This window comes from Urocampus carinirostris, chromosome 13, assembly GCF_059441175.1.
Source record: "Urocampus carinirostris isolate Australia breed hairy pipefish chromosome 13, RoL_Ucar_1.0, whole genome shotgun sequence".
Taxonomy (NCBI): domain Eukaryota; kingdom Metazoa; phylum Chordata; class Actinopteri; order Syngnathiformes; family Syngnathidae; genus Urocampus; species Urocampus carinirostris.
This window is the reverse complement of record NC_142361.1, coordinates 25,988,649-26,012,842: the sequence shown is the minus strand read 5'-3', so window position 1 is coordinate 26,012,842 and position 24,194 is coordinate 25,988,649. Positions and strand designations below refer to the sequence as shown.

At 41.3% G+C, this 24,194-nt stretch overlaps 1 protein-coding gene across 3 annotated transcripts in view; it reads right to left on the bottom strand.

The window, feature by feature from the left end:
* Nucleotides 1-5,055: 5,055 nt before the first annotated feature.
* Nucleotides 5,056-24,194, bottom strand: part of khdrbs2 (KH domain containing, RNA binding, signal transduction associated 2) — a 113,913-nt gene continuing 94,774 nt past the window's right edge. The window contains exons 7-11 of one of the 3 annotated variants that reach the window (XR_015852426.1): nt 21,552-21,634; nt 20,701-20,759; nt 11,234-11,271; nt 7,742-7,817; nt 5,056-6,444 (exon numbers count right to left, since the gene is read on the bottom strand). Coding sequence is in view for 2 of the 3 variants with exons in the window: in XM_088351141.1 (XP_088207267.1) it covers nt 16,135-16,229; nt 20,701-20,759; nt 21,552-21,634 (237 nt within the window). In the remaining variant the exon portion in view is untranslated. Of the gene's footprint in view, nt 6,445-7,741; nt 7,818-11,233; nt 11,272-14,023; nt 16,230-20,700; nt 20,760-21,551; nt 21,635-24,194 lie in introns of those variants that run through there. The other 2 variants (XM_088351141.1, XM_088351142.1) reach the window with 2 other exon arrangements.

Below are 24,194 nucleotides of genomic sequence, written 5' to 3'. Positions count from 1 at the left end.
ATGTTAAATCTGTTTTATCTCAACTTTAAAGCTGCTGCAACACTTTTAAATCCTGAACTCACGCTTTGGAGTGCTCTTTGATGCTAATACTGTACACTTGAATGAAATTTTAAAGCTCCTTTAGTTCGAGTCAACATCAAATCGGCTTTAATTTAGGCTGTACCTACTAAGTTAATGCAGGTTTGACCTTTTACATCAATATTGACATCATTACATGCATTTACTTGCAAAATAACAAAGAATTTTTCAACGCTTAATGTTTCTGGTGACGGGATCACACGATTACAGTCACTCAGGCCCCAACACACACTCTCAATTGCTGGATAGTAAAGGATTTTATATTTTATTTATTTGACTATAAAGGATTTTATACAATTTTATACAGGTTACATTTGTTGAATGCAGTGGGGATTTTTCAAAGGGAAGGCTTGGGGTCAGTGCGGCCTAGACATGAATGATGTTTACAGAAAACAGCAAGAACTGGGACAAGGGCGGACGCCGGAGGAGCCTGTGATGCGGGAAAGGAGACATTGTTTGGAGAGGTTGTTCTGATAAACTTTCTTGTTGTGAGTTTTTTAGACGTGGCGGCGCCTTTCGGTGAGGAGGTGGTGAAGCTGGCACCTGACCCGCCCCATGGGAGGGGCCTCCGTGACGCACCGATCAGACGAGGTGGCGACTAGGTGGAGGCTACGTGGGGAGTTCCTGGCCCTCCCATGGGGGAGGAGCCAACACCTCAGCTTGTGAAAAGACGTGGACAGAAGACACATCAGATGGAAGGAGAGATGGGAGATCGAGAATGAGAGGGAGGCTCGACGAAGACTAATAAGCCTAATTCGATAATAATTTCGCTAAATTTGATGGAATTCACTTGGTTAAATACTTTAAGAAAATAAATCTGCCCCCGTGTGAAAATGCCGGTCTCTTGTCAATATTTTCCCCAAATTAAGAAAAGAGCAAGCATTGTTGGGAGAATGAAGATTATGTTTGGTTAATGGAGTCAGAAAACTAATTCGGATAATTTGGTAAACGCTACATTTGTAATAGTTTTTTCCCAACAATAGAGAAGCAAAGCAACACGCAGAAGTGGGGGCTTCTCAATGTGTGGACAAAGATCTGATCAACGCCATTCCTGCCATCTAGTGTCAGAACCCGAACAGACGGTGGACCCGGACGCGTAACGTTTTCACACAAGCTTTATTTTACAGAAACCGTGCAGTCATGTGCGGGAACACAAACGCCAGTGACCCGGCAATCGCTGGGTAGAAGAAGTGAGACAGAGAAGTCAGGAGCGGAAAAACAGGAAGCCAGTGGCAGACGAGATCTAAACCGGACAGGACAGACGGGATTGATACCGGATACTGGATGAATGAGCAGGATACCGGACAGACAAAACGATACCGGATACACAAGCAAGATATCGGGCAGGAAGGGACAGAAGGGATCGATACCTGATACTGGATACAACAGCAAGATACCGGACAGTACGGGACAGCCTGGATCGATACCGGATACTGGATACACGAGCAAGATACCGGACAGGACGGGACAGACGGGATCGATACAGGATACGGGATACACGAGCAGGATACCGGACAGGACGGGACAGACGGGATCGATACCGGATACTAGACACACGAGAAAAAGTTTGGCGCCAAACGAGCGGCCCGAGGTGAGGGCATTGGGCAATCGTGACATCTAGGGGTGATTTATCATACTGAAATCCTTTTCAGATCAGCAGCGGCAAAGCCTTTAGAATAGTTTAATAAAACACAAAAAACGAAAAAATATATTTTTACGTTTTGGCAGTCAGGGACACTGCTTCTGAAAACGGATTTTATGCTATGGCAATGAATGAGTTGAAATGAGATGTTTGTCACTTAATTTTTTACGCCTTGACCCAGAAAAAACTGAAATGTTGATTACTGGTCCAGCTCACTGTCGTCAGTTGTTTTCAAACACTACCCTGAACCTAAACAAATGTAATATCACCCATAGTGACTCGGTCAAAAATCTAGGTGTTATATTTGATCCTAATCTGTCGTTTCAGTCACACGTGAAAAATATTACTAGAATAGCTTTCTACCACCTCCGTAATATTGCGAAGATTCGTTCGATGCTGTCCCAATCAGATGCAGAGGTTTTAATTCATGGGTTTATTACTTCTCGGCTTGATTACTGTAATGTATTGGAGCTGGTTCAGAATGCGGCAGCTAGACTTTTGATTAGGACCAAAAAGTTTGAGCATATTACTCCTGTATTGGCCAACATGCACTGGCTCCCAGTCCACTTAAGATGTGACTTTAAGGTTCTCTTATTAACATATAAATGTTTGCATGGGCTTGCACTCTCTTATCTCTCTGATTTGATTTCCCCCTATGTTCCTGCACGGAGTCTGCGCTCGGAAAATGCCGGTCTACTTGTGATTCCGAGAGCCAAGAAGTCTGCGGGCTCGAGACCGTTCTCCATCCGGGCCCCGGTGTTATGGAACGCCCTGCCTCCGGAGATAAGATCTGCAACCTCAACGGAAGTTTTTAAATCGAGGCTTAAGACACACTTCTATTCCATAGCTTATGTTTGATGCCCACCTCAAATTCTGTATTGTCCTGTCTTTTTCCGACTGCCTGCCTGGCTGATACGAAGGAGAAGGACGATTGGAGATGAGTCAGTGGACCAGCGTCTGACCTGAAGCATGTCAACCCCTGCATTTACCAGCTGGCAGATGGGAAGCTGCGTCATGGCCGTCATAGACTTTCTGGACTAGTTTACAGGCTGGGGGCGTCGTTGGTGTCATGCTCTTTCCGAACATCTTCAACATCTTACCTAATGTTTACTATTCTGTGTACAGTAATGCTAATTGTAATTCACCCTGGTCAATCCTGGAAGTGGGATTACCACATGTGAGGTCCTTTCTCAAGGTTTCTCTTTTTTCCTCACACAGAGGTTTTTGAGTTGTTCCTTGCCCGCATGCTGGTTTAAGATCAGGTAATTGTGCAATTTTGTAATTGTAATCCAGTCCTTCGAGACATTTTTGTGATTAAGGGCTTTATAAATAAATGTGACTTGACTTGACTTTGCATTCATTACATACTCATACAAGCCTCCGATCTGTTATATTCCGAAACGTAGTCTTGCGCTACTAATCCCCTTCAATCCACTACGGGCCTCAACGGATCCTGCAGTTACAAAGTGTCAAACCACATCGTGACGTCTGGCATGACGCTCTTGATTGAGAGGCGGCCAAAAGAGGCAAAGACAATCAACTCGTCCTTGGGATCCTGATGGAAAGAAAATGACCTCCCTCGCTCACTATCTCGCCTCGCCGCTTTGAAAGAATCATTTTGTCTCTTGTTAGGATAAAATGGCTGTTTATTTGAGGAAATGCCAGGGAACGTTATCGCCAAAAATCAACAAGCCGTCACGGGTTGTTATTGCGCGACAGCTGCATGCATTATTAGCGAGTAACCGAATAACAGCGAGCGGCGAATGTGAAATCATCTCATGCTTTCTCAGCCAATTTTAACACACGAGCTGACGATATAATCTTGCCGCTGCATAATGTCGCGGAGGAATATTTTTGCGACCTCTGGAGTATTCCTGTTGACATCAATATTTCACGTGTTCTATTTCGATGTCACTGTCACGCCAGCGCCACTTGAACCGTGAGTATACCGTGACTGAAAAACACTGAAGTGCTATTATAAATAAACACGAAGGTTTTCCACACAGATGAATGACAAAGTGGGTGGCAAAAAGTGGCTACATTTATATTAAATTTTGATTTTGTTGCCCTCACCACATGGTTGCAACTGAAGATGATCTTATTAAGTGATTACATGAATTAAACATGATAGAGTCTTGAAATTTGCGAGGGTTGCCATCTTTTTATAACCGAAACTGCAACCTCTGTCATTAAGTTTTACTGCAGCCTCTGTTTCAAGATCATTGCTTTTCAAGTTTTTGGCATAGTCTCATGATTCACTCTTCCTTTCAATTTTAAAACAAGGACAAACAAGCTCAGAAACAGCTTCTTCCCTAGGGCCATCACCACCCTAAATGAGTGCACAAAACTGTAAAAACATATTATGCTGTCATTGTTGCCATGGCGCCCAATTGGCCGCGCCCGTGTGTGCAGGTTGCCGTGGTGCCCAATTGGCCCCGCCCGTGTGTGTCATGGTTGCCATAGTGCCTAATTGGCCCCGCCCGTGTGTGTCATGGTTGCCATAGTGCCTAATTGGCCCCGCCCGTGTGGTGCCCGCTGCGGCTCGTTAAGAGATTGACTTGCTGTTTATATAAAGCTCAGCGCTCTCTTGCTTCAGGGTCAGGCCGTCAAACGAACTTCTGCCCCACAAGACGTGGGTTCTGACTCGGTCCTGTTTTCCTGTGATATCTCCAGTCCAGTATTGTTCCCGTTTATTGTTGTCCCGTTTAATTTCAGGTTCCGGTTTAGTTTCCGTCTGTTTTTGTCCTGTTTATTATTTTCTCCAGTTTCATTCCCGTCTAGTTTCTCCTGTTAATTTTTGATATTCTGATCCGTTATCTATCCTGTCTGTCACTTCCTGTCCGGTATAGACCCTATCTGTCCGGTATCAACTCGGGCAATTGGATTCGGTCTCGTCGGTCTCTGGCTTCTGGTCTTTCCACGCCAGACGGCTACCTAACGTGCATGACTCCCCATTTCCCGTAAAATAAAGGCTTGTGTGAGAACGTCACGCGATTGGGTCCTGTATCTGTTCTGGTTCTGACACATGCGAATTTTTCCTTTTTTGTATTTCTATGCTGCATGAAACTCTAAAATTATGTACATTGTGACTTATTTTGGGGTGTTTGCTGCTGCTAAATGTTATTGCACTTCCTTTCAAATTGTCATATGCACAGTTACCAGCGTAATAAAAAGAAAACTACATGCATGTACACATAAAAGAATATTACAAATAGTAAAAAGATAAAGATAGAACGGAGTTGAAAGTGACTGTAGTGTAGAGCAAAAATAGTCCTAGTATTGTCCAGTTTAAAGTGTTTGTAGTGTGCTGAACGTGTCTGTGGTGTATTGTTCGATCAGCAGCCGTGTAAGAGTCTGATGGCAGAGGGGTAAAAGAGTTCTTTAGACGGGTTGTCCTGTATTTCACACTCCTGTACCTCCGTCCTGAGGGCAGAAGTCCAAACAGTCCGTGTTGTGGGTCGGTGGGGTCCTTAATGATTCGTTGCACTATTGTTACGATACTCTTTTTCATTCACAATCATTGCACTCTTATTATAACTTAGTCCAGTTTTTAAGCAATACAGTGTAAATATTTTTCTGCCTTTCATCCTGATAGTCTTTGACTATTTTTCTCTTTAAAGCCTTTATTACATGTTTACCCCGGAGTGCCATGTCCAATCTCGTTGCATTCAATCTTTCACAACGTGGTTATCAATGACAATTAAGATAATTAATTTGAATTACTTCTTACTCTCAGAGTGTTCACAATGATGGCAAGAAAGTCTGAATGCACAACACAATCCACAACAGATAATTGAAAGTTTATGTTTCTAGTCAAGTTGGTTATGATACACAATAAACAGGGTTACGCTCATATTGGTCATGGGTGAAATATATGACTGTTTATCAATTTAAGGGAAATTATCGTCTAAGTGTGCCTTTGATACAATATTACAATACTTTTATACATTTATAGTTTCTCAATAATCGTGCAGTTGCGTTTTTGAGGGTCTGGAGCATGGGTTTCCCAGGCCAAAGGACCTTTGTTTCTACAGGAAGCTCCCTATCTGTTATCAAACAGGTGCACGGAACTCATTTCGGCTAAACCGTGCAACCCAAGGACGGGAACTTTCCCATAGCCAATTGAACTCTGTCTCCACAACTTTGAGGTCACTGGTAATTTTCCCAAGACTCCTATCTATGTGCAAACAATAAACTGCTGTCATGTATCATTTATTATTATCTAGCGACCAACATTATACACTGCATTTGTATATGTGATTCCTGCCTAAACCCATCAGAATGCGCTTACGTGCCCGTGTTTTACCCTATCCTCCAATCTGAAATCGATGAAACAGTATAAAAAGGAGGCTAACGCTTCAGTCTGTGGAACTATTTAATCGCAATTTGGCCTTGTTTCAATGTGCTTGCTTTTCTTTAATAAACGAGTTTGATTGTAACTCAAAAGTTTCTTACTTCATTCGGACATCGTTTTGAACCTGACAGTCAATGACGAATAACTAAACAAAAATAGTATTTGAAATTTGTGTAACATGCTAGGTTTCCCAGGGACCACCAATAGTCCATTAAAGTCATTATGAATGCGTGCCTACGCTCAGTGAGTCACTGTCACTTACACCTAGTCATTTCCATCTCATCCATACATGCGCCAACCGACAATCATTGTGTTTGTGTCAACAGAAAAGCTCCGTCCACTTCTTCCATGCTGTATTCTTCGCCCGGGGCTGTATAACGGAAGAAGAAAAAAGTGAAATGAGTGAAGGATAAAGAAATGTGATGACAGCCGCAAAGTCTTTAAGCACCTTAGACTCGAGTATTTCAGCAAAACAAGACAAATGCGCAGTGAGTAAAATGATCCTTTTGGGAAAATCCTGCATGTAATCTGAATGCGAGCGGAGTTTCATCAGTTGCATTCACAACCCCGTAAAATTGAGGTGACAAGCTTGTTGTGAAATGGATTTGTAAAGGCATTAGCAAATGGTGCATGCGTGACAAAGACTTACAATACCCATCCTGTAAAATGAGAGACTCCGGTAACACTTAGGTAGGACGGACAACCAAAGTCATATAATCAAGGAATACAAATCGATGTAAAATGGTCACAATGTTGCAATCAACAAGTTATTTTGTAATACTCTATTAAATAACTACTGTAATCTCTTGTGTATCGAAGTTTATGTGGACCAGGTCACCCCGTGATATGCGAAAACCCATGAAGTAGCCCCCCACCTCATTTTGAAACATTTGCTCTGCCGGACCTCGCTCTCAGCAATAGTCGACCAGGGATAATGGATTGTGGCCTCAACCGTGCATTTAATTTTAGAACTCCCGACAAAATGAAATGATCTGCATTTATATAGCAATTTTCAAGTCAAGACTTCCCAAAGCGCTTTACAGTGTGCTTCACATTTCCCAATAGCGGCCGTGCAGCCATGTAAGGCGCTAACCTGCTTATTAGGGTTTCAGTGTCTTACCCAAGGACACTGTGACATGTAACACGGAGGAGCCGGGATTCGAACTGCGATCTCTTGATCCCAAGACGAGCGCTCTACCTCCTGAGCCACTGCCGCCCCCAAGAGCCTTCTGTCCATCCCTGCTCGCAGCAATCCTGGGATTTGGGATAATGGAGCACAGCCGCACGAGTGCAGTTCATTTTAGGTGGAATCAACTGCCAAAATATTATTGCCAGGCCCGACAAAAGTCTACTCTTTTGATTTTTGCATATTCTGAAGGACCTGGTCCCCATTAACTACGATAAACGAGGGATTACAGTCATTATCCTGACTTTGCAATATAAAAAAAACAGGCTTAATGTGGGTTGGAATGCAGCTGTCTCCTGGCCAATCAAAGCTGCTACACTCATACTGATTAAGATAAGGGATGAAAAATTGTCTGGACATTGCGGCATTAAATAAATCAGTCATTGGTTTCCGTTCATTGCGTCTTTGAGCGAAAGGATGACAATTAATCGTTGTTTCCCCCTTATAACATGCCTACATATTACACTACTATCATACATACCATACTTTCATAGTGGCCAATGATGAGCCAGAGCTGAACAGCTTCCCTTTGCAGCGGCTTCTGCGATTTACATTGCCTTAAAAGAAAACATTAACAGCACAAAATTATCTTAGTAGAGTGTCATAAAAAGCCATTCTTCATATATGAACCCCATCTAGACAGCCAATTAAAACTGGATCTTGGTGTATGTAATACAGTGGAACCTCGGTTTTCGAACGCCTCTCAGTTCGAAAACCAAAAATTTCGAGAAATTCTTGCTTCGCTGTTCGGTCAAAAAATCGGAGTTCGAACGCCGGTACGCTAGGGTGCGATGCTGAGCGACGTACGGGTGTAGATCGTGTAGATTGCCCCCACCCCTTGTGACCAACTGTTATCACGTGCGCACTTGCTTCTTTTTGCTTTCGCTTTTAATATCGGTGAACGGAGTGTTTTAGCCCCTAATTATGCCTCCGAAGAAGGTCGGTGCAAGCAGGACAGGTGAAAAAAAAAAGTTGTTCGTACAACTATTGCCTTTAAAAACGACATAATAGCTAAATGTGAAGGAGGTGTGCGAGTTTCCGATCTTTCAAGGGAATACAGCCTGGCTTCTGCTGACCACCACAAAGGTAAGAAATCCTATTCATAATTCTTTTCTTTATCCTTTTTTTATTTTTACACGTTTATGTTAGCGTAATCTTTCGTACGGAAGATTACGCTAACGCAAAGGTAGGATTAGCCTGGGTTAGCTTTGTTTACGTAAAACATTCAGGGTGTTGTAACGTAGCCCCTTTTCCAATGAAGCGCTAGCCACTTGTTGAAGAGACCCGGGGGCTAAATGACGTGTAAACGACCCGATTTTTTTAAATTTTACACGTTCATGTTAGCGTAATCTTTCGTACGGAAGATTACGCTAACGCAAACGTACGATTAACCTGGGATAGCTTCATGTTTACGTTCATGGTAAACATTCAGGGTGTTGGAACGGATTAAAACGATTTACATTACTTTTAATGGGAAAAACGATTTCGGTGATTGAACAAATCGGTTTTCGAACAGGGTTCTGGAACGGATTATGGTCGAGAACCGAGGTTCCACTGTACATGATTTTGGGGGAAACTGATGGATTTTGGGAACTAATGATGGGGAATTATTTGCGGTGCCTCACAAGATTGCAATTTCAAGACCGAAGTAATTGATCGATTGATTCAACTTATTGCTTTCGATCAGATCGCCGTTTTGATGGTTACGCTATTTACTGCAGGCTCGTGTTGTACGGTCGTTTAATTCATTGTTTGTGTGATAAAAGCAAGCTTGTATGTTTAAATTAGTTCATACTTAAAAAGTATATTTCTATCCAAATACGATAAACACAGAATAGGCTTGTTTTTGTGTAAATGGTGCAAAGAAAGTGCAAGATTATCTCGTTCCCGGCCACTAGGTATATTTATATGCAGGCAATATCGTAATACTTTGTTTTTCGGCAAATGGGGAAATTTGTGAAGTGATCCTCCCATTTTCACGCAATAGTCAACTAAGAATATTGGATCGCGGCCACACGGGTGCTGTTCATTTTAGGTTATAACTTCCTCACAGATGCCGACCATGTCTTTGGGCTGGCATATTAGTTCCTGTCGAGCCTTTCCTGTACTCAGGTTGCATGTGAGCACAGCTTTTCTTCTTTAAAATGTTTGAAAACTAGGCTGAGAATTTGACCGTCTCAGGAACTTTTGGAGGCCTTTATGCTAATGTACACTAAAAAAAAAAAATTGTCACGGTTGCCATGGCGCCCAAATGGCCTGCCCGTGTGGCGCCAGCTGAGGCTCGTTGACGGATTGGCTTTCTGTCTATTTAAGGTCAGGGCTCTCACTCTTCCTTTGTCAGTCCGTCAACGAACCTCTGCCCCGCGAGACGTGGGTTTTGACTCGGTCCTGTTTCCTGTTGGTATTTCCTGTCCGGTATTGTTCCCGTTTATTTTGTCCTGTTTAATATCGGTTTCCAGTTTCGTTCCCGTCTAGTTTGTCCTGTTTATTTTTCGATTTCCTGTTTTGATATCACTCCTGTCTGTCCCGTTGTTTAATATCAGTTTCCAGTTCCGTTCCCGTTTAGTTTGTCCTGTTTATTTTTTGATTTCCTGTTTTGATATCAATCCTGTCCGTCCCGTCCTGTCCGGTATTGACCCCAACTGTCCGATATCTGCTCGGGCAATTGGTATTGATCTCATCGGCCTCTGGCTTCCTATCATTCCACGCCAGACTGGTGCCTAACGTGCATGACTCCCCATTTCCCGTAAAATAAAAGGATTGTGTGAGAAACGTCTCGCATTTGGGTCCCGATCCTGTTCTTTACAGAAATTCTCATGTCTTTTAGACAATGACACAGAAGGAGTTTAAGTAGCCTACTTTAAAATGTGTGTAGTGAAGATACTTCATAAGAGTTGTAAACATTTAGTGTAAAGCCTTTCAATATGCAATTTTAATTTCAAATTACTGATACTGTAAATATGTTTTAATCTATAGCAGAGTATTTATGTAATTTTCTTTTGAATTAAAACGTTATAGTGTTTGTCATGGTTGCCATGGCACCCAATCGGCCGCGCCTGTGTGTGTCACGGTTGCCATGGTGCCCAATTGGCCCCGCCCGTGGAGCGCCATCTGCGGCTCGTTGAGAGATTAGAATTTAGCTGCTGGATCTCAGCTGCTCTCTTGCTTCAGTTGTCAGCCCGTCAAACGAACTTCTGCCCCACAAAACGTGGGTTCTGATTCGGTCCTGGTTTCCTGTGGATATTTTCAGTCCGGTATTGTTCCCGTTTATTGTTGTCACGTTTAATTTCGGGTTCCAGTTTTGTTTCCGTCTATTTTGGTCCTGTTTATTATTTTCTGCAGTTTTCGTTCCCGTCTAGTGTCACCTGTTAGTTATCGATATCCTGATTTGTTGTCAATCCTGTCTGTTCCTTCCTCTCCAGTATCAACCCCATCTATCCGATATCAACTCGGGCAATTGGAATCGGTCTCGTCGGTCTCTGGCTTCCTGTCCTTCTACGCCAGACCGCCTTCCTAACGTGCATGACTCCCCATTTCCCATAAAATAAAAGGCTTATGTGAGAACGTCACACGATTGGGTCCTGTTTCTGTTCTGGTTCTGACATCAACATAGACCTGAATTTCTTCCGAATAAAAATGCTGCTGTTTCTCCATAGCTAAGTGGGCTTTGAGTTTAAAACTCCCGGGCTGAAAGAGTGTCCCTGACTGAGGCCACAGAGTACGAAGTGCGAAGCAGTGGAGAATTACAGTAATGCGATTTGAAACGGACTCTTGGCAGTATTCTGTTTAAGTGAAACCATATAAACACACATACACGCGTTAATTAGAATATGATTTAACCTTCAGAGGGATATGAGCCAAATCCAATGATGTCACTCCATCGCCTGACTGCATAAATGTGAATAACGCAATGATGTGCCTGCAGGGTTTAGTTTTATTGTTTTATAGAGTTGGCTTAAATGCGTCCTCTTACCTGTTTTATGACCCCGTGAGTTTTGACCATTATTATACCTAAAAGAAAGCAAATACATGTATTATTTTCGTAGGGATGCGATAAATACTTCCATGCATTTCAGTCACTGCATTCCATCACTGTGAAAAAAGTAAACCCTGGAATGTAATATTTTATATTTCATTCATGTGACATTTAGAAATTGATTTTAGCCTCGTTTATGGTCATTTGTCACCAGGTAACCGTTATGAGAATCTAATTATAGGAACGTTTAAAACAGCAGGAGTGTTTATTCTGGGCAGGTTTACTTTTTTGTTAGTGGGTGTTAAGTTGGAATATTAAGTCGGTTTTGGAGTTACCTGTTTAGTGTTTAACTGGACAGCAGCGGCGAGGTTTAAAAGATGCTTCGCAAGATGTCGAATTCAACGACAGGGGAAAGAAATTGTTAGGAAACAGAGTAGGCAGATTAAAAGAAAGATGCACTGCAATTTTTTTTCTTACCTCTTTATCAGCACACGATTTTCAGTGTCAATCGTTCTGTTTACTGACGTTCAGGAAAGTGGATTTTAAAGCCACCATAGGCGGTGAAAGACATCCTACATAAGGGAATGAATGTCTAAAATACCTAAACTAATATTTAAATAAATCGGATTGGATTAAGATTATTACCGTAAATTCTGGACTATAAAACGATACTTTTTCCCCCAAACGTTCAACCCCGCGGCTTATTCAGTGATGCGGCCAATTTATGTGATTTTTCTAACGGCCGCCAGCGGCGCTCGAGTACAAAAGGTAAGATTTGGACCGGTGGAATATATGTGCCGAGGAAGACTGCAACTTCTTGGCTTGTGCATACAGTAAATTAAATTAGCGTAAACATACCCTCATCATGCAAAATGCAAAAAGAAACGCACATGACGCAGCTCTCTAAAAGGAATCGAGCAGTCCGATAAAGAAGGAGCGAGCGTGTTGCTAGCGTGTTTTTGAATAAGGGAGCGTGGGACGACGTCTATATGACACTGTTTCTTTCCGGCACTGAGGAAGACAACTTTGATGGCTTCAGTTCTAAGGAGGAAGATGAGGACGGTTTACAGTGATTTTTACAAGTACAGTATAAAGTGTTGCGAACGTGTTGCTAGCGTGTTGCTACCATTAACTGCCCTGTCAGGCACCGTTTGGGATGAAAGTTATTTTATTACAATGTATTATTAAAGCTTTGAAAACTCTCTCGGTGTACCGTCTGTCTTTGTAAATATGTGTAACCATGTATAATATGTATTTTTGTAATGTATTTATTTGTATTTATTTTCGACACTTCTTCTGATATGTTTTGACGAGCCAATTAAAAAGAAGGGGCGTAACAAACGCGTGGTGACGAGAAGTGGGGACCGGTAAAGTTGAGTGTTTGTGGACGGGGCAGACAATAGTGGATATATATTCTTCCCACCCTTACCTTTGGAAATATACACTTTTTTTCTTGGATAGCTTCCAACGGGACCCGGACTCTGCAGGTCTGCATCAAACCTTAAATTCCGGTATCAACATCGTAAGTAAGTACAAAATCGGTTTTCCTCTTAAAATGTGGTGGGTACGGCTTATAATCAGGTGCGCTCTATAGTCCGGAATTTACGGTAGGTTTATTCTAAGATACATATTCAGTATGGAATTTTGTCAGTGAATTAAATTAAAATAAGCATACACAAGGAAGTAAATGTCTAACATTTTCGTAAACATTTAAAAGAATAGGATTGGATTAAGATTCTTAAATAGGATTATTATTTATGGATATTTATGAATTACCAGTATGAAATCTTGCCAATCTTGTGAATTAAACTAAAAAAAAAAGTACATCGCCACCTAGTGTATATAGAGACTCACACAGTGCAGGGGTTTATGTCTTTTTATTAAATACTCTATGTACAAAGACAATTACACAGAATAAAAGCACTTATTTTGAATTACACATTGCGTTTTAAACTGGAGAGGATGAATGATTGAAAAAAATGAAAGCCATGTGATTAGACCTAATTAGTCATTTTAAACACAACATATACAGTGGCTTGCGAAACTATTTGGCCCCCTTGAACTTTGTGACATTTTTCCACATTTTAGACATCAAGACATAAAACTGTAATTTCTTTTGAAGAATCAACAACAAGTGGGACACAATCATGAAGTGGAACACAGTTTATTGGATATTTTAAACTTTTTCAACAAATAAAAAACAAAAAAAGTGGGTGTGCAAAATTATTCACCCCCTTTACTTTCAGTGCAGCAAACTCTGAATGATTCAATGTTGATCTAAATGACTAACAATGATAAATGGAATCCACCTGTGTGTAATCAAGTCTCTGTATAAATGCACCTGCACTGTGATAGTCTCAGAGGTCTGTTTAAAGCGCAGAGAGCATTATGAAGAACGAGGAACACACCAGGCAGGTCCGAGATACTGCTGTGGAAAGGTTTAAAGCTGGATTTGATTTTCCATGCTTTAAACATCCCACTGTGCAAGCAATAATATTGAAATGGAAGGAGTATCAGACCACTGCAAATCTACCCCTAAACTTTCAGCATTTCAACATTGAATCATTCAGAGATCCTCACTGAACTTCTGGACAGAGTTTGCTGCACTGAAAGTTAAGGGGGATGAATAATTATACACACCTACTTTTTGTTTTTTTTATTTGTTAAAAAAGTTTAAAACATCCAACAAAGTGTGTTCCACTTCATAATTGTGTCCCACTTATTGTTGACGCTTCACAAGAAATTACAGTTTTATATATTTATGTTTGATGTCTGAAATGTGGCAAAAAGTCACAAAGTTCAAGGGGGCCAAATAGTTTCGCAAGCCACTGTAGTGGGAAAGGGGGGGGGGGCATTTGGAATCGTGTTGTATTCCTTTATTTTCCTTTTCTCCTTCTTAAAGCAAACCATGCATTTATGTCCAAGCTATACATTGATCACAAACCTGCAATTACAAAACGTTCTTTACAATTGAAAACTACTGTAAAAGCGAAGTACATTTCTTCATTTTATCACAATCAAGATAGAGATGAGATATTTAGTTTTGACATTTCGGAGATTCCAAATATTGCTCGGATTAAATGACAGATTAAAGGGAAATACAATCAAAAACACACATTCAAATTAAATAGTAAAAAAAAAAGATTTTAAAATAAGTCTCGAGTTAGGTTCGAAGCATTTCTGCCACTTATTTTGGAGCAAACAAGAAAGGTAGAGTAGACCCCCGGGTTACAGCGTCCCCACCTTACAACATTTTCACCATACGATGTGGGATACGATGTTTATTTATGGCCCCTCGTTTTGGCATTTTCCCCACTATATAACATCATCAAAAAATGATTTTGCTTTCACAAAAGCTTACAAAATTCATGGTTTGTGGTGTTCCTGTGTGGAATGAGTTAAAGTAAACTCCTGCCCACAATGTCTTGTGTCTATTAGTTCAGTTATATTGTGCGAGTGTGGTGCCCTACTGTATTTTTTTACTGTGTTTATTAGCAATAAGGCCCATAACCATGGAAAAGAAGCTTGTGATTATCAAGAAATACGAAGAAGGCAAACGTTTTGTCATCCTCGGTAGGGAATATGAAAATTAACAATTGACAGGGGGGATTTAAAACAGTTTAAATCATAATCGTGTCATGATTACTGATGCGAGGCACCTGTGCCCGCTCCTTTGGCGCCAACTGCCTCGGACTCTGATTGGCTCCCTGTCACTAAGTAAAACCCCGTCTTTCTGTCACCTGTTGTCAGTCCTTCTACGAACCTCAGTTCACGCTAGGCAAGCTTTTCGACCCTGACTCACTCCTGTTTTGGCCCCCGTCTGTTCCCCGGCTTCGACCCATTTTCTGATCTCGACCACGTTTTTTCTCTCCTGTCCCAGCTACTGACCTGTTTTTTCCGCTCCCGACACCGCCATTGCTTGCCAGGGAAATACCACTTCCGCGTCTGAGTAACCCTCTCCCCGCGACCAGCGATCATTGGATTGTGTGTGCTATCCTTTCCCTTCTTCCAAATAAAACTGAGAGAAACATACGCAAGTGGGTCCTGTCTCTGTTCTGGTCTTGACAAATCGGCCTTCTCCTACCTCTTCTGCATCCACCCACTAACACCACTGGACCAACTCAGGTCACGTCACTGCAAACTTAAACAACATTTCATTTTTCCTTTACACCTACATTTATTTTGCTATGTTTTAGACTCTGATACCAGGCTTAGCTCAATACCAGAGGTTTCAAATCTCCGCTACTGTATTCTTTTAACTGTGTTTATTAGCAATAAAGCCCATAACCATGGAAAAGAATCTTGTGATCAGAAGAAATACGAAGAAGGCAAACGGTTTGTCATCCTCGGTAGGGAATATGAAATTTAACAATCGACAGGGGGGGATTTAAAATGAGTTTAAATCATGATCGGCCTTCTCCCACCTCCTCTGCATCCACCCACTGACACCACTGGACCAACTCAGGTCACGTCACTGCAAACTTAAACAACATTTCATTTTTCCTTTACGCCTACATTTATTTTGCTATGTTTTAGACTCTGATACCAGGCTTAGCTCCATACCAGAGGTTTCAAATCTCCGCTGTAATTTTACCTTGCGATCCCACCTCAGAATGGATTAATGCCAAGTCCCGGGGGTCTACTGTACAGGAGATTTACAAAGTGTGTTCAACGTATCATTTTTTTTTCTTCATGAATAATTGATAAGCACACACCATGTATAGTTTGGGAAATCTGCATACCAATAATTACACATGATATTCATTGAGTTCACGGAGTGTTCTCTTCTCACCGAAATTGCCTTGAATATATTACTTTGCTTTAAGGGGCCGTGTGAATAATTGAACAAACAGTATTAGACTAAAAAAAGGAAACGGCGAGACACGGGAGTCGCACCTTCAGTATCGAGCGTAGGGATGTTTCCTGTATCCCGCCCTCGTCAGCTGAAGGACCGGAGTTTTGAGAGCGGGACGGGAAGCGGGCCACTCCTCTTCTGGAAAACCGATAAAAGCGTGAGTTGGTTTCAGGTCCTGTCACAGTGACTGAGTGCCGAGATTCTACAGCGAATTAATTTTACAAGGACTACGGCCTCTGTCGGAGAAAGGACGGGCTCCGACAGCCAGCGGCTGCGTCCTCCCTTAAAGCCACATTACGAAAAGGCGGCCACCTCCTCCGCATGGCACATTGAACAAGCTTCGGAATAGGAGAATTTTTATGGAGCAGAAAATCAAATCCTTGCCCTCTTGGTTTTTTGGGGTCCGCCGTCAGCAACATTCCGGTGTGAATTTGGTGGCAGGCTTTTCATGTTCTGAACTTTCTGTCATTTTTGTGCGTTTCGGCGCTTTCGGTGGAAATTTACTCCGTCGGACAGGCGGCCCGCGGGCCGGATCGGGTCTGACTAGGGTTTGAATCCGGACGCGATACGTTGCCGAAAGAAGCACAAGTCAAGTCAGATCAAGTCGTGGTTATTTGTATAGCCCTTCATCCAAAGAAGTCTCAAAGGGTATTACAGACTACAGACTATTATCTCCCTAACTCTTATGCTAAGCACAAGAGAAAAAAAGCCAGGCAGCACTAGCAAAGCAACCTGTGTTCTGTTTCCGACTCTCTCTTTCTCTCTCACTCTTTTTTCCATGTTTCTCTCTCTCGCTCTCTCTCTCTCTTTCTCTCTCCTTCTCTCTTTCTCTCTTTCTCTCTCTCTCTCGCTTTCTTATTTTTTTTATTTTTCTCACACCCCCTCTCTTTGTTTTATTCATTTTCTTTCTCGCTCTTGCACTCACTTTCTCTCTCTCTCTCTCTCTCTCTCTCTCTCTCTCCCTCTCTTTTTCTCTCTCTTTCTCTCTCTCTCTCTCTCTGACTTTCTTATTTTTTTTTACTTTTCTTACACCCTCTCTCTTTGTTTTTTTCATTTTCTTTCTCGCTCTTAGACTCGCTTTCTCTCTCTCTCTGTTTCTCTCTCTTTCTGTCTCTTTCTCTCTCTTTCACGCTCTTGCACTCGCTTTCTCTCTCTCTCTCTATCTCTCTCTCTTGCTTTCTTATTTTTTTAATTTTTCTCACACCCTCTCCCTTTGTTTTTTTCATTTTCTTTCTCGCTCTTGCACTCGCTTTCTCCCTCTCTCTCTCTCTCTCCCTCTCTCCCTCCCTTGCTTTCTTATTTTTTTGAATTTTTCTCACACCCTCTCCCTTTGATTTTTTCATTTTCTTTCTCTCCCTCTCTCTCTCCCTCTCTTGCTTTCTTTTTTTTTAATTTCTCTCTCTCCTTCTCTTTCTCTCTCTCTCTCTCCCTCTCTCCCTCTCTTGCTTTCTTTTTTTTTATTTTTCTCACACCCTCTCTCTATTTGATTTTTTCATTTTCTTTCTCTCCCTCTCTCTCCCTCTCTTGCTTTCTTATTTTTTTTAATTTCTCTCTCTCTCTCTCTCTCTCTCTCTCTTGCTTTCTTATTTTTTTATTTTTTTATCACACCCTCTCTTTATTTGTTTTTTTTTCATTTTCCCTCTCTCTCTATCTTTCTCTCTCTCTCTTAAACTTCCCTCTCTCTCTCTCTCTCGCTCTTTTTTATCTCTTTTTTCTCTCTTTCTTGCTTTCTTATTTTTTTCTCTGTTTGTTTCATTTTCTCTCTGTCTCTCTCGATCTTTCTCTCTCTTCTGATTTTTCTTTCTTTATCTCCCTATCTGTCTTTTTCTTCCTTTTTCCCTCCCTCCCTCTCTTTCTCTCCTTTTTCTCTTCCTTGCTCTCTCTTGCTCTTTCTTTTTCCCCTTACTTATTCTCTTTGTCACGTTCTATGTTTCTCTTTCTCTTTCTTACACTAACTCTTTTTCACTCTCTTTGTATTTCTTTCTCTCTCTCTCTCTCTTGTTTTATTTTCACTCATTGTTTTTCTGTCTTTCTCTCTTTCTCTACCTTTGTCTCTTTTTTCTCACTCTCTCATTCTTTCTGTCTTTTTCCTGTCTCTTAATTTCTCTCTTTTCTCATCCTCTCTTCTTTTTTCTCACTTTCTCTCTCTTTTTATTTTGTTCTCTCTCTTTCCCTCTATTGGGCTCTCTATTCCTTCCCCTTTCTTTCTTTCCTTACTTCTTTCTCTCTTGCTCTGTCTCTTTGTTTTCCCTTTTTTTAATCTCTTTCTCGATAAACTAATAGTCTGGCCCTGCATCCTGCATCATTTTCCTTTTATGTTTACTTCAGTTAAAGGTAGTTTGTGTTCCAAAATAATTTGCATTGTCTTTCTTTTATGTTTTGTTCAGTTTGAGTTTGTGTTCTAACATATCCTACATTGTCTTCTGTTTTGTTAAGTTAGAGCCAGTCAGTGTTCCAACAATGTCTTTCTGTAATATATTTTTTTAGTTGCTGTTAGTTTGTTTTTTTAATATGTACTGCTATGTTTTCTTTCATGTTTTTGTATAGCTAGAGTGGAGTTTCATCCTAAATTGTATTTCTTTCAAGCTTTTGTCAACTAAAGTTAGTGTTCCAACATATATTGCTGTATTCTTTCACGTTTTGTTCAGCTAGAGATGTCGTTCCCAATTATCCTTCATTACTTTCTTTCATGTTTTTAATCAGTTTGAGTTAGTGATGGAACATATTATGCATTTTTCATGGTTTTGCTCAGTCAGAGTTAGTTTCACGACATCCTAGTTCACTTTAAAGAAAGTTTTAGTTCAGTTATAGTTATTTAAAATTCCAACCCATCCTAAGTTGTCTTTTGATGTTTTGTTTAGTTTGAAATAGTGCATTGTCTGTCTTTCATTTTTTGCCTATTTAATTTTTGGTCCAACATATTCGCGTTGTCTTTTTTCTTAATTTTCGTTCAGGAAAGTGTAGTTAGTGTGCCTGGATTATATTTCATGGTCTTTTCATCAAGGCACTCTCGTTTTTCTCGTGTCGCCTTCCTTTCATGTTTTTTTCCCCTATTAGAACTGGTTGGTGTTGGAACTTTATCAGTATGTTCCCTGCGTCCTTTGGTTTTTGTTCAGTTAGAACTCGTTGGTATTCCAATATATCTTGCGCTGTCTTTCCTTTCATGTTTGGTTCAGTTAGAGCTAGTTTGTGCGAAAACATACCTTGCATTTTCTTGCTTTCGACTTTTTTTGAATGAAGTTAATGTTTGAAAATAAGGTAGCAGGGTTGTGTCGTTTGGCCTGTGTTAGAGTAGCTTTTATTTCTGTAAATTCTGAAAATCCAAGCAGACTTTGTTGTTTTGTTTCTGTAAAATATTCGATACCGATTTTCTGTAAATATATCCTTTTGTAAAAGCTTATTTTTTCCTACGTAAATGGAATCCGCTTCTCCGGCCACGCTGGAACTTGACACTGTCCAAGTTTTGTTATAAAAAGCTTGTGTTGGTATTTTTTATTACGATTTTTTTTTTCCTGTCCGGAATGAGTCATCCAGAGCCGACATCCAAAAGGCAAAATGCTCCACCTTGAAAATGTGCAACCGTCATTTTACGGAGCTCCTTTTTGGCACACTGTTTGCAGATGGAGCCAAGAGGGATTCAGCGGCGGCTTCAGAACATACCCTTCCCTAATCTCCCCCAAACCTCCAAATAACAAAACGTTTGATAAAAATAGCAGTGTCCCTACTTGATGTTTTTCTGCAAAATAAATGCCATATGTCTACAGTTATTAAATGTTAAGTGTAAACTAAACCAAAAGCAAAATCGCTATTGGGTCACTTCTGACACATGATGTATAAGAAGTGTTTATATTACATTTTTAGTATTCTAAAAAACATATGTGATAGTGTTAATTCTTTTTTGGTGATGTTTGATACTTTTTAATTCATCTTCCAATTCCAGGTTGCTTTTGTACAACATGCATTTTTGAAAAACTGACAGTAATGGCAACATTTTTAGTAGTAAATTAGTTGGTACCCAAAATTATCCAATAAAAAATTGCTTATAAGAAAATATTACCTGTAGATATAAAGTAGCATCTCTTTAATTTGTCTTTATTACTTTAAAGCCTTTTTCCTCTTTCTTTTTTTTAAAGAAGATAAAATAATAAGAGGGGCAGCACGGCGGCGCAGTGGTTAGCGCTAGTGCGGCACAGTTCATGTCATTGGAACCTGTCGTGGGTTCAAATCCAGCTCCAGACTTCCTGTGCGGAGTTTGTATGTTCTCCCCGTGCTTGCGTGGGTTTCCTCCGGGCACTCCGGTTTCCTCCCACGTTCCAAAAACATGCATTTCAGGTGGATTGGCCGGTCCAAATTGTCCCTAGGTGTGAATGAGCGAATGAGTTGTCTGTCCCTGTGTGCCCTGCGATTGGCTGGCAACCAGTTCAGGGTGTCCCCTGCCCACTGCCCGGAGATGGCTGGGATGGGCTCCAGCCCCCCCGCGACCCTAATGAGGATAAGCGGTACGGCTAATGAGATGAGATGAAAATAATAAGAATAAACAAATTCGAACATTCATTCAAGATTTCATATATTTTCCTTAGTATACACAGTATACATGACATATACTTACCATAGTTGTTGTAGGATTCATCATTTGTTCCTTGTCCATAATCATAATATTCTGAGACACTAAATGAGGAAGATACCAAAAAAGGGTGATTTGCAATGTCTCTTATTTGTGCATCATGTTAAGATGAAAAATATATATATATATTTGTGTGGAAATTTAAAACGCTGTGAAAAACAGCGTATTGTTGCTGTCATGTGAAAAAAACATATCTCAATTTTTTTGTCAGGACCAGAATGGAAACCAAACCCAATTGCATTACGTTTCTCACAAGTTTTATTGAAGGAAAGAGGAAGGGCTGCACCCACGATCCAGAGTTTGCTGGGCGTGGGAAACAAGTCGTTCTCGTACTCAGATTGACATCCTAACATGGAAGTGGCTCTTCCGGTGGCGGTGTCAAGGACGGAAAAACAGGTCGATAGCTGGGACAAGAGAGCAAAAACGTGGTGGGGGTCGTAAGCCGGGACGGGAGAGCAGACGTGAAAAAAAACGGTTCGTAGCCGTAAACAGACGGGAGCAAAAACGGGACAGGTGGGAGTCAGGGTCCAAAAAAGGCTTGCTTTGTATTCACTGAGGTTCGCAGACGGACTGACAACAGGGGATTGACAGGACTGAGTTCAAATAGTGACAGCAAGCCAATCAGAGTCTGAGGCAGTTGGCGCCAAATGAGCGGGCAGGGGTGATTCACATCGGTAATCATGACATTTTTTGGGGTCACTTTTTTCATTTTTACAATACTTACATTGTTAACATCCCATTCCCTATATATTTTTGCATTATTACAATTGAATAATTACAATTTTTTCACATGACAGCCACGATATGTTAATAAACAAACATCAATTACTCATTACCTCTTAGACTGGTTGCTGTAGTTATCGTCATAGGCGTCATAGCTGTCTTCATCGTATTCTCCACCGTACCCGTCGTCGTAGCCCTGAGAGGGAACAGCGGGAAAACACTTGACTCATCGACTCATTTATCCGCACCATAAGTGAAAAACAATCGATGCTGAGTGTTGCAGGCTGTGTTTGAGGAAACGGGGAGAATGCATGCGCCGTCGCGATTATTGATTGAGGGTTGCGAGATAACATGTTTCTTTATTAGAACGAAATGAACACCTTCTGAGACGGCAATTTCCATGAGGAACCCACCTACTGATGAGCACGTGTAAAGGGAGTGAGTATAGGAATCCGTTGCAATTAGCTAAAATTGGAAAGAATAGTCATTGTGAAGCATTGATGGCCCACGGGTTAAGAATGACCCACTGTTTTTTTTGTCACTTATATTTTTATTATATTGCCTTAATGATTAACATAATTTCTTGAAGAACATGCACTTTTTATGATATGGTCTCACACTGTATACAACGCGTCTGTCAGGACCAGAACGGAGACAGGACTCACTTGCGTTGCTTTTCTCAAAAGTTTTTATTGGAAGGAAGAGAAAGGGCTGCCCCCACAATCCGGTGTTCGCAGGACGCGGGAAGCAAGTCACATTGGTTCTTTGACGGTGGTCCAAACGCGGAAGTGGATCTTCCGTGGTGAGCGTTGGCGGTGTCAGGGACAGAAAAAGCGGGTCGGTAGCTGGGACAGGAGAGCAATAACGTGGTCAGGGGCGGAAGCGTATCGTAAGCCAGAAAAGGAGAGAAGATGTAGTCGGTGACGAAAATTGGTCGGAAGCCGGGACAAGAGAGCAGACGTGGTCAGGATCAAAAACGGGTCGAAGCCGGGGACAGACGGGAACAACAAACGGGACAGGTGGGAGTCAGGCTCGAAAAAGGCTTGCCTAGTTTTCACTGAGGTTCGCAGACAGACTGACGAAAGATGACAGACAGGACTGGGTTCAAATACTGATCGGGAGCCAATCAGAACCTGCGGCAGTTGGCGCCAAATGAGCGGGCACAGCTGAGTCACATCAGTAATCATGACAGCGTCAAGTGTTGTAATTTCGAATGGATACTTAGTGAGGTGGTTTTTTTTCATCTTTTTTGCAAACCCCCCCAAAATATCATGTTATAGATGCTAAACATGTTTCAAAGATAATCTCATTCAATTTGACATATCACTCTTCTATTTAGTACGCATTACTCTTCTATTAAACATGTTTACAAGATTGTCATATTCAGATTGACATATTACTCTTCTAATTACCGGTATTTTCACATTACTCTTCTTTTTAGCCAGTAGAGGTGCATATTTATTGTAATAGGAATTGGCGCGGGCAGCACGGCGGCGCAGTGGTTAGCGCGTGTGCGGCACAGTTCTGAGGTCGTGGGAACCTCCTGCGTGGGTTCAAATCCAGCTACAAGCCTTAATGTGCAGAGTTTGTATGTTCTCCCCGTGCTTGCGTGGGTTTCCTCCGGGCACTCTGGTTTCCTCCCACATTCCAAAGACATGCATTTCAGGTGAATTGGCCGGTCCAATTTATCCCTAGGTGTGACTGAGCGATTGAGTTGTCTGTCCCCGTGTGCCCTGCGATTGGCTGGCAACCAGTTCAGGGTGTCCCCTGCCCACTGCCCAGAGATGGTTGGGATGGGCTCCAGCCCCCCCGCGACCCTAATAAGGATAAGCGGTACAGCTGATGAGATGAGATGAGATGAGATGAAGAATTGGCGCTGCAAAAAGCCCTAAAAAACCCTAACCCTAAAATAATGAAAAGATTTACTGGGGGTGCAACAAAAACATTTTTGCAACCGGAAAATTCAATGACATATTTTCTCTTTGTGATAGAACCTAGGCACGAACATGGGTGAAAAACAAGCAATGGCAGATAAAGGTTAACACCAGAAATTTGTTCAATCCAGAAAAACAAAGACGACACTTAAGCTTGATTTACACTTGTGGGAGAAGGGATCATGCATTTATACTCTCTCAAATTTGGTTCTCTCGAAGTTTCAAGCACATTACTAGAGAATTGCCTGAACCCTTCTTAGAAATCTTGGACAAGGACATTTTCCATACATCATTAACCGAGTAATAAAGGAGATGAAAAGGGCTGACTCCTTTAGTTGACTTATTACCTGCAGTTGAACAATCACGCCAAAGAGAATTAAACGAATAGCAACTCTAGTAAAAGAGTGAATATATGATAAATATAGACGTCACACACCCTGATGTCTTGTGCCACCATGTGCCAAAAAGAATGAAGCCCTTTCTAAAATGTAAATATTAGGATAAGTACTAATTGAGTAAATATGTAACTACAGTTTATAAAATTATTGACAAACTGAAAGTTTCTTAATGCTTATAAAGAAGATACAGACCCTCTCATATCACCACCAAAGCATTTTATACAAGTAACAATTTTATACAAACAAAATTGTCATGATAACTCATTAATTTCACCTGTGCCAGCTCATTTGGCACCAGCTGCTGCGTGCTATCCGATTGGCTCCCTGTCCCTTTTTAAGCCCGGTCCTGTCACTCTCCTTTTGTCAGTCCATCTGCAAACCTCTGTTGATACTAGGCAAGCCTGACCCTGACTCCCGTCTGTCC